Here is an 11362-nt window from a genome sequence, read left to right as displayed (position 1 = left end):
CAAGTGCTGGGATTAAAGGCGTGCGCCACCACCGCCCAGCGCACTTTCTTCTTTATAGTCATTTTAGATTTCTATCAAAATTAAATGAAGTATCTAGAGCTCCCAGATGTCCCATGCCAAGGACCAGCCTTGGTTTGGAGAAGAGTTCTGAAAGAACAGGTTTGTTCGAAAACAAACAACTCAAAAGAAGTCAAATTGTGGGTCAAAGCTGGCAGCCTATGCTCTGCTCAAGACAGCTTTCCTGCTTGCTCTCTCTGTTTTGCTTTCTTTCTCTCTGATCTACTTCCTCTGAAGATCTCCAGACAGCTCTCTCAATTATATTCTGGTTAAGACAGTTCTCCAAGCAGTTCTCTCTTGCTATTCTAAAAGAATTCTCTAGATAGCTCATCTCCTTCGGGTCAGAAGACCAGTCTTTTATTTTACATAATCAATCCAGCCATTTACACAAGGTTTACTTTTGATTATCCTATGAATCAGCATCATATGACTCCAGCCCCTTAATTCTTAGGAGACAGCAAGCACACATATCTGCCTACCTCTGCCTTTTTTTTTTAACTCATATTTTTAGAGTTCTTTCCCACAGCCGTAAGGGTTGTCCTGAAGGTCCCAGTGTTTGCCATTTTGCTGAGACATTAGCCACAGCTTCACCTCCCAGACTCATACTGTCACAGATTATCTTGGAGACATTAATGTTAACAGGGAGGACATTCCTTGAAGGAAGAATGTAAAATATGTACATTATTATACAACAAGCCTTATGCCCGTGGCAGCCATGGACATTCTTGGAGGCCCACGTCCGCTGGTCTGTCCCAGAGGCAGGAGCCATGTTATTATGTCCCCACCAAGACCCAGCAGTCCCAGATTCTGGACACTCCTGACAAGAGCAGTGTAATTACTATTATGGACAGGCATATGCTAACATTTCATTTTCATCCAACACCCTGCTTTACCTTGGAGTTCACATTCATTACTGAGTAGTATATGGATTTTCCAAGGGTGCTGTCAGTAAGGTCGTATGCAGGGCACTGAAGCCTACTGGCTTCAATCTCCCCTTCCCTCAGCCCCTGGCAGCACTGACTTTTTTTTTTTCCTCACTGTACTCAGTTTTTTGTCTTTTTCAGAATATCAGTTAGTTGACTTTTACCCCTCAAAAATAGTAACGGGGGGGGGGGGGAGTTCTCTCTGAGTTCAAGGCCAGCATGGTCTACAGAGTGAGATCCAGGACATCTGGGACTATACAGAGAAACCCTGGCTCAAAAAATGGAAAGAAAAAGAACTAACCTAATGCATTAGGGGAATATTTTCAGCTATTGAGTTTGAAATGAAACGTTTCCAGTCAGTTCCCTCCAAACCCCAAACTCAGGAAACGGAATGTCATTTGACTCTCTACAGCATTGCTGTTGGGAGGTACTTCAGCTTCCTGGGCCTCCGAGGGAGGGATACCACACTGAGAAAGCTGTGAGTGACAGTGCCCAAGTGGTAAGGCAGGTACTGGGGCAGAGTGTGTGTGTCAACACTCCCTAGACAATGTGTTTTTTAACTTCCTAGAGTCTGGCCTACTCTTTCTGGAGTTAGGTTACAGTGTAAGATCTCAAAGCAAAGGTTTGAGAACCTTCAGAAATGAGGCTTTCATACAGGCTTCATGAAGCCGTCTCATCTTTTCTCACAGGTGTGCGAGAAAGAAAAACTGTTGTCCGAGAGGAATCAACTGAAAGCGTGCATGGGGGAGCTACTGGACAACTTCTCCTGCCTCTCACAAGAGGTGTGTCGAGACATCCAGAGTCCAGAGCAGATCCAGGCCCTGCACCGGTACTGCCCTGTCCTCATACCCATGGATCTTCCTGGAGCCAGTGTTAACCCTCCTCCTTTGGGGGTTGAGCAGAGCCTTGCACCCTCCCCGTGTGCAGTAGGAGGAAGTGTACCCTGCTGCCTGGAGCCAGGGGCAGCTCCCGCTGGACTCCCCTGGGTGCCCAGCAACACCTCTGAGAATTGTACCTCTGGAAGGAGGTTGGAAGGCAATGACCCCGGAACCTTCTCAGAACGAGGACCTCCTCTAGAAGCCAGGAGCCAGTCAGTGACGGTGGACTTCTGCCAAGAAATGACTGAGAAGTGTACAACGGACGAACAGCCCAGGAAAGATTATGCCTAGCCGGCACGGTCCCCTCCGCCCACTCCGGGTCTTCACACCTCTCTCATCTGGGTGTTCTTCTGCCAGCCAGTGGCGCTGTTCCTCTGTGTCTTGAAGAACCAAGAACGAATCTGGTGCACACTACAGCAGTCTTAGCAGCAATACTGTTCCGAAGTATTCCCTCCTCTCTCTAAGCAGGAGTGCTAGTTACCTTCATAATGGTGCTACCCCTTGCCCTGGCAAGGAAGACAACAGTGTCAACACTGTCTGTCTGTGGGTTAATTGCAAACTTCACAGGGATAGACTACACCTCTAGGACCCAACCACGGATTTTTTTTCTCAGTGGCCCATGTCACAAACCCTATCTCAGGAATTTCTTCTGAATGTTCAATTTTTTTCATTGAAGACAGCTTCTATACACATCAAAGTTTTATAGCTATACTGTGTACATAGTATATATAATATATATGAAATATATATCCATATGCAAAAAGTCCTGCATGCCTCAATTTTTCTCATCCCTAAAACTGGAAACTTCATTTATCACTTACAAACAGGTTCCAACATTCCTCTTTTTGTGTCCGATGCCAGAACTGGTTTTGTAGCTGATAACATGGTTGTTTCTCTTACTGCACAATTCGGTTTCGATCTGTACTTATTTGCAGACAGAACTCAATGTTAGAAGTTGCTTCTCAAGGTTCAATCTCAGACCTTTTACTTTTGTTGGTTTGGTTTCGGTGCCGCCAGTTGGTGTCACGTGAGCATCGTAGGTCTGTTCTTCTCCCCTCGTGTTTTCCCCTTGTCTCTGCGGATACTGTATAGGAATGGTCAACTTTGCCACTTGCACTGAGTTTTGAGTCAAACCTATTTTCTTAAATGAAGTTGTAACTTCAGTATAACTCAAGTATATTGTATATTCTTTGCTTTTAGTTAAAAAGTAAAACATTTTAGCTAATTAAAAAGCACTCAGGTGATAATTATGTAGGAAAAAAAAAACAATCTTGCCAAATAATGAACCCATCCTAGGATGTGTAGACAATAATCTGCTTGAATATTTTTGTAGCTCACTTCCTCCCCACCTTTCCCCCAAGTAAAGCTGAAGTGCAGATAATTCAGAGCTGACACTGGATGTTCAATTCCTACTCGGGGAAAGAGTTTGGATGGCTCGAAGGACTGCATATCAAAAGAACGGGAGCCTGTGGTGGTGTGTTAGAACTCCACAGGCACTGGTGAAGAGAAAGCAAAGGGGGAATCCCCATCATTTCAGCATTTCTTTCTGGCCTCTACTTATTCTTGTGCTCAGAAATGTCATGTGATAGGACCTGCTTCTTTGAAGGGCGCAGCTAACCACCCAGCTTTCCTGCCCAGGCCTGGCCTCCAAGCACATCTTAAGACCTGAGGGGATTTGAATGACAGCCTCAGCTTTAAGTGGCAGCCCCCTGGATTAATTGAGCTCACCGAGAGTAGGAAAGAACATGGCAGAATGGAGCCTAGGATCCACAAGGACATAGGCTAATGCATTCTTTCTTCCTTTCATTCTTCAAATGTCCTCTGTACTCTGAGGTTTTGTTCTGCACCCCCCCCCCCCCCCCCCCCGCGCAAGTCTCTTGTCTGAAAGCTGCTTCATTCAAGGCATCGGACAGATACCCTAGGAGCTCTCTGCCCTCTTCCCAAGCCCTCCGCTCCTCACCCCCCACCTTTCCCCCTCCCCAGGTAATAATCTGCTTCCCGTGCTAAAAACTAGTTGAATCCGGAGAGCAGGTTCCTTGGCCCTAGGGTATCCTGGTGCAAGCCATGTTTACAGGAAGGCATGCCCAGAGGAGTCAGCTCCCTCCTCCCAAGTAGTCTCTATCTCCTTTTGTTCAGCCGCCTGGAGACCACTCCAGCTGTGCAAGGTTGTCCAGAAAAGTCTGATGTTGGGATAGGGTAGAGGGTAAAGGGGACTAGATGGATGGTTGACTTGGTTTCTTCATCTGTGCCATTGTTTTGGACAATATTAAAGCTGCATGTAAAAGGGGAAAGTAATGTATGACTAGTAGGCAAAAGTGAAACCTTAGTAACATGTGTTCTAGTAGTACTAACTTCTTTCTGTACCTGTAGTAGTGCTAAATGTTTTAGTATGTACGAATGCCAGAAGTTGTTGATTCATGCAGTAAAATTTAAAGGGGAAATTTACTTCTTTTAAAATAGGTCCATTTTAAAAACCTGCCTCTGGGTTTTGAGTGTGTGTGTGTGTGTGTGTGTGTGTGTGTGTGTACAGATTTTGATACAGCCATGTTGGAGCTGCCATCTTTGTCACACCGTTGGTATTTCCTGATCTAGTCTAACAGTTCCCTTCCCCAGCAGATGAAAAGCTGGTAGAGCTGGCATTTAGCTCCGTGTGAATCATGTGATGCTCACAGCTGCCTGTGTTGGTGCAGGGGACAGCAGACAGTATTTTTTTTTTTAACTCTCTTACTGCCTTTTTAAGTGACCTCTCCTAAAGAAACAGAAAGGCTTGTGTTCTGTTCAGGCCATCACCAGGGCGGAGAAGCCTCTCTGCTTGTTTTATGTTGTCCCAGCTCATGTGCAGCTGGAAGTCTTGCCACATTCCACAGTTTACCCCCTAAGTTTCTGTTGCCAGTAGCTCAGACCCGGGGCAGCCATTTCCAGGGTGCAGGTCAGAGGGTCGGGTCTCCTCGTTTCTCTCTGCCCTAACTCAGCCCTCATCTTCCTCGTTTTCTTTTCCTCTTCTTCTACCCCCATCTATGCCATGGGAACTAGCATTTTCAAATGACTCTAAGAACTCCTATTTCTTTGGTATTTTTAACAAGTAATTTCATTCAGTAACCACCAGGAACAGCAACTGGCTTTGTGTAATTAATCATGGGACATGTTCATGTCTTTTAGTGTTCCAAACCATTGCTTATCAAAATTGTTTCTGAGTGGATTCAAAAGGAGGGCTCACTGGGGACCAGAATCTAAATTCTTCAAGTGGAATTCAGACATCCCCAGTCTGTCCTTCCCTGGGATCCCTCAGTCAACCTCATTCCCTCTATAGAAAAGAGAAGGGAAGAGAAGAGAGGAGAGTGTTTGCATTTTAAGAGGAGATTTAGTTGTGTGTTTGAAGGTCTCTTCTGTCAAAGATACAGGACACTCCCATCATAGGACCGCTGTGACAGCTTGGTTGGGTCTCCCAGGGGCTGGGGTGTGAATAGGTAATGGTCCAGGGCTGACATAGGTGACTCTCAGACTCATAACATCCTATCCAAACCCAGGCCTCCCCCTGGAGCAGCCTCTGTCCTCCTGTGTCTCTGAATAGCCTCCTAAAGGTTGCCCAGGCTGTAGGTAGGTGTGTGCTTTGCCGAGTGTGTTTGTGTCTCTGCGTTATCTGAGGGGTGCCTTGAATAAAGCTGAAGTTCATGACTTCCTGATTCTGGAACAAAGCAGTTTCAAAAAGCTTTTTTCTAAAGTTGGCAAAGTTACTAGGCCATCCTGCTACTTCTCTTCCAGGTTCCCTAGCAGTGACTCAGGCATCAGGGCTGATGCTGCAGTAGAAAACATTATTTTTATGTCCTATGAGTAATTTATTTACTGTCTTTCTCGGGGTATGCTGCTTTTCAACATGCACTATAATTTTGGATGTAATCCTTCCATTGCTTTTCCAAGGAAGTTTAAATATGGCAAGTAACTAGTGTGATAACTGCCTCTTCTCCTTATGGGGCTCCAGAGCAGCTCCAGAGCAGCCCCAGGACCTGTGGAGGACTGGCTCGAGCCTACACTTTCTCTTCTTTTAATACTTTCTGATTGCCACTGAAGAAGAAAAAGGCAAAGCAGACAATGGTCTGGAAGTATAAACCTTTTCAGAAATTGCCCAGTCTTGCCCTGGGAGGCTACTCTGCATCCCATGGAACAAACAGTCCTCCAAAATGAGTCGGTCTGTAAAGCTCCTTAGAGTTTTACTGGATTGCATTTTCCTACACACCGCAGCCCTGTTTAAACTAGGAGCTATCATCGATGACTTCAAACTGCTCCTCTAGTGCTTACAGTGTAGGGGGAATCTCAGATCTAGAAGAGAGCAAGAATCAAGGTTTATCCTCAGATATCTCTCTCTCTCCCTCTCTCTCTCCTCCTTCTCCCACCCTCACTCCCACTCCTTCTCCTCTCCCTCTCCCTCTCCCTCCATTCTCCCCACTCCCCACCTCCCTCCCTTCTCCCCCTCATCTCTCTCTTCTCTCTCTGTCTCACACACACCAGACTAAAGAAAAGGATTATTTTAAAAGAATAAAGCTCTTAATTGTATCATTCGTATTTACTTGAGGATTTTGTTGCAGATTCCATTTCTGGCAAGTCAGCCCACAATGCCTGGTGGGGTTGGTATTCATAAAGGAAGTCTGTGCATGGAGATATTTTGTGTTCAAAATGTATTATAATACTGCCCGAGCCATCTCACGACCCAAGTGTCAAAGACTGATGCTGTAGCATAGGATATATTTGTGCATAAATAGTGTGTGCAAATAGTACTTGTACATTGAAGAGACTCGTCGTAGCAGATCAAAGGTAAATTATTCAAATGATGGTGCAAAAACATTACTTGCAAAATAATTGTATAGTATTTTCCTACACTCCACCCTGGGAGATCATATTTATAACAAGTGAATTATTCGTGCATTTTAATTGTAATAGAAAATGATGCTGCCATTTTGTGGAGAATATCCCAGTTGGTCGCAGAGGCCCAACTTTTATAGCTTTGGTTTAATGTTGTGGCATGGTGTATGTGTTTCTCTCTCAAGCAATGGATAAACTCTTGGCTGTCATTTTCATTCCAGTTTATTGACCTCAGATAGAACAATGGCTATTCATGGAAGTGTATTCAAGACCACTCATTTCAGGTAGACTCACGCTCAGTGCCAAGCGCTCCCATGGGAATGACCAGACACCTGGAGCAGGAAGAGGGAAGGGACTTGGACAAAAAAATAAAAAAATAAAAAATAAAAAAATAAAAAAAAATGGGTTTTCCTAAAGATGGGTGCTAAACTTCTACCAAACATGTCTCTGGGGACAAAGAGTTGGCCTCCACTTGGGTCCTAACAATGTGTTTTGGCTGTGGCAACGCTGGGATGCCCATTCACACTCTGACACAAGAGCCTGGCACTTGTAACGAATTATCAGGAAGATTGCAGATGCGTTTGGGAGCTTCGGGTACTCATTAGACATGGTGAGCCATTCAAGGCAAGAGGGCCTGTGAGAATTTGTTCCAGAACCAGTCTGATGCAAGTGCACCTCTAATAAATGCCTTACAAACTCCAGAGGCCATATGCAAAACAGGGTCTTCTCAGTGTATGCAAGGGGCTGCGGCCCCTCTTCTCCTCCTCCCCAGCTCGAACAATACGGACAGTTTTCACACATATCTACCTGTATAACCCTCCGTACCTCTCATAACTGGTCAACGACTGTAACAGGTTACATCAGGTGTTTTTCTACATACTTTTTACACAGATTCTATGCGATTAATGTAACTTAATTCAGCGCATCATTTTATTGTACAAGTTCTTACGCTTGGCCTTATTTTTTCCTAAGTGATTGTGGTTTTTCTTGTGGTTTTTTCTTGTGGTTTTTCTTGTAAAGATATTGAGATGGCTGTTGATGCTTATTCTCTGTAACTAAGAATTTTTACCTTTTTGGGAAAAAGCATTGCTCTGGATTAATGAATTGAGACTTCATTTACTCGTTGTAAATACACTATTGTGCAAAAAAAAAAAATCACTCAATTGAATTGCTAGTGTTAACTGAATTTTGTCTAGACGCCATTTCTGTTAATGAAATAAAGACATATCATTCTACACTGTCAAAGCTTCTAATCCCTGTGTTACATCTGCAGAGCAGACAGCCTCAAGAAATGTTTTCTCTATAAAAGACCAGTTCTCATCCTTTATTGTGGGCCCTTCTCCGCTCCCTGGTTAATCTGATTAAAAATCTTAAGAATTTAACCATGTTGTTTTTAATCTAAATTTTTAAAGAAAATCCCCATTGCACATGAGATTAGATATCAAATATTCGAGCCACTTCCAGTCTCGATATTCCACCGTAGCTATGCAATTGTTGCCATGGGTAAAGAACATTGTTTTTACAACAGTAGATGGATCTACCACTACGTAAAGAAGAAATGACTAGATAAATACATGAGGCCAGGTGTAGTGGCACATACCTAGGTCCAGTTACTCCAGAGGCTGAAGCAGGCTCACGGGAGCATGCAGGGTTGTCACCAGCATAGTGACACTGCCATCAGCAACTTACTTGAAAGTAAAGGGAGTATAACACTAAACCACTACCATGTGGGATGAGCTCCAAAGAACAGACCGAATGTTGTGGTCAGGGAAAAAGACATAAGCTAGAAAGATGTATTCAGTGGTCAGTGTCTTCAGTTGTTATGGAAGAGGAAATGGACACACTGCAATGTGGGTAGACTAAATGTCTGTGAATAACATTGAGCTCATGCTGTAAGGAGAGAGCGCAAAACTACCAGAAAAGGGCAGGCATGATCTGCCGTGAGTAATGAATGTACCGGATAGCTGTGTAATCCTAGGTGTAGCAAGTAATGTCCCATCTGCCACCTGGGAAAGCTGAAAAGGTCCAGAACTCTTCCTTAGAGACTACCATAGGTCCTTAGTGAATTAAGGAGGGCTTTCCTTATGTACTCTAAACTGTACTAAATCGCCATGGTCCATGTGTTTTAAACTTAAGAAGTGGACTACCTTTGCCTAAAGGTAAGAAGTAATTCAGTCTTTTCTGGGGTAGACTTGGCCATGGAGATCTGGCAGGCATCTTTGTCTCTGTCCTTGGCCATTTGCTTCTGTGGTAGAATAAACCTTACCAATTGTTTCATCCTGCAGAAGTTGCCAAGCTTTGTCATGCCCCTGGCTTGCAGCTGCAGTTCCTTCTATGCCTCAAATGTGCTTCTCACAAGTAATTCATATCTGATTCTAGACATAATGAAAATGTCCTCCTACATTGGGTCCTGTGGCGATTCTTATATATTTTTTTTAAGATTTATTTATTTATATGAGTACACTATAGCTGTCTTCAGACACACCAGAAGAGGGCATCAGATCCCATTACAGATGGTATGAGCCACCATATGGTAGCTGGGAATTAAACTTAGGACTTCTGGAAAAGTAGTCTCTTAACCACTGAGCCATCTCTTCAGCCCCTGGAAATAAAGGTCTATAAAATCCCTTTAGAATATCTGACCCAAGACCCTAGCCCTCAGAAAGGATGCATAACCCAGGTTCTTTTTTTTTTTAAGGTTTATCTATTATTATATCTAAGTACACTGTAGCTGTCTTCAGACACACCAGAAGAGAGTGTCTGATCTCATTACAGATGGTTGTGAATCACCGACTTCATTTACTCGTTGTAAATACACTATTGTGCAAAAAAAAAAAAAAAAATCACTTGAATTGCTAGTGTTAACTGAATTTGGTTTAGGTGCCATTTCTGTTGATGTAATGTGAGGACCAGGGCTAAACTCCCATCACCACATAACCAACATAACAATGTGGTCCCCACGCACACCTCTAACCTCAGCACTGACGGCGCAGACACACGGGGATCACAGAGTCCTGGTGGCTGCTGACCTACCTGCAAAACACAAGTTCTGGGTTCAGTAAAAGGCTCTGCCTGGAAGGGATATGGTGGAAAAATATTATAAGCGGTATCCACTAGAGTAGAAGGCCCTACTCTGGCCTCTGTACATGCAGATACATGTACATGTGTACATGCAGATAGCCACACATAATTTAAATAGATCAGCCAATCATAAAATGGGCAAAGAATTACAAATCAATGACCAATAGATTTTTTTTTTTAATGTCCAACATCCTTAGCCATCAGGAAAATGGAAATCTAAACTACATTGAGATTTCATCTCACTATGGTCAAGAAAACAAACATCAAATGATGGGTGGAGGAGAGTGCTTGAATACTATTAGGGGGAATTTAAATGAGTCAACCCACGGTGGAAATCAGTATGGATGTCCCTTAGAAAACTACTGTAAGACCCACTATGCTGCTCCTGGGTCCCATGTCCAGAGGACCCATGTCAACACAACAGCGATACTTACACTCTCCACAATACCTGAGATACAGAACAGCCTAGATACCCAACAGAAGAATCAATACAAAAAATGTGGTGTGTGTACACAATGGAGTTTTATTCAGTCATAAGGAACAAACATGTTATTTTCAGAAAAATGAATAGAACTCGAGAGCATTGTATTGAACAAAATAAAGCAGACTCCGAAAGATAAGCGTCATGCTTTTGCTCATTTTCAGAATCTAGCTTTAAATACACACACACACAGAGAGAGAGAGAGAGAGAGAGACATGACATACACAGAGAGAGAGAGAGACATGACATACACACAGAGAGAGACAGAGAGAGACAGAGAGAGAGAGAGAGAGAGAAACACATGACATACACACACACAAGGAGGACCATATGGTGGAAGAAGAGGACCAGTGGGAGGAGAGAGACGCAAACAGGGGTAATAGATAGGGAGACGGAAGAAGGTAATTGTTGATGGCTATTTATATGAAAATGTCATGTGAAAACTATTATTTTGTACACTCACAAAAAAAAGTTTGTTAAAAACCACAAAATAAACACTGATCTACCTAAACCAATATTAGCAGTTACTGTAACTACAGGATGGAAACAAATGAAGGTGTGGTGTGGGGAAGGGTTTACTGGGAAGTCTCTGCTGAAATGACTTTCATGAAAAGTAATGAATCTCCAAACCAGATGCCAAGGCAGGAACCTATAGTATTTCCAAGGGCTTGGGAGTCTGAGGCAGGGAGATCACATGAGGCCAAGAGTTGAAGACTAGCCTGGGCAATGCACTGAAATCATGTTGGAAGGGAGAAAGAAAAGGAAAGAGGGAAGAAAAGGAAGGAAGGAAGAGAGGGAGAGGGAGGGAGGGGGAAGGGAGGAAGGAAGGAAGGAAGGAAGGGAGGAAGGAAGGAAGGAAGGAAGGAAGGAAGGAAGGAAGGAAGGAAAGAAAAGAAGGACATGGATGTTATACTAACTTTTCATTGCTATGATAAAACACTGATCAAAAAGCCAACTTGGGGAGGAAGGGATTTAGTTTAGCTTACAGGTTACAGTCTGATACACCCCAGGTCCACATGTACAAGAGTAGCTGTCCCCACTTTGGGCTTGTCTCTCTCATATCATTCATTAATCAAGAAAATACG

At 43.6% G+C, this 11362-nt stretch overlaps 1 protein-coding gene across 10 annotated transcripts in view; it reads left to right on the top strand.

The window, feature by feature from the left end:
- The window catches only part of Bach2 (BTB domain and CNC homolog 2), a 348948-nt gene extending 340993 nt beyond the window's left edge, over positions 1-7955 (top strand). For 9 of the 10 annotated variants that reach the window (XM_031366453.1, XM_031366454.1, XM_031366459.1 and 6 more), the window contains one exon: positions 1670-7955. In XM_031366453.1, the coding sequence (XP_031222313.1) occupies positions 1670-2149 (480 nt within the window). In that variant the 3' untranslated portion in view covers positions 2150-7955. The remainder of the gene's footprint in view (positions 1-1669) is intronic. The other variant, XM_031366457.1, reaches the window with a different exon arrangement.
- Positions 7956-11362: the final 3407 nt, after the last annotated feature.

Source organism: Mastomys coucha, unplaced genomic scaffold (assembly GCF_008632895.1).
Source record: "Mastomys coucha isolate ucsf_1 unplaced genomic scaffold, UCSF_Mcou_1 pScaffold14, whole genome shotgun sequence".
Taxonomy (NCBI): Eukaryota; Metazoa; Chordata; class Mammalia; order Rodentia; family Muridae; genus Mastomys; species Mastomys coucha.
Note: the sequence above shows the minus strand (reverse complement) of the source record. Positions and strands in the feature narration are given on the sequence as shown.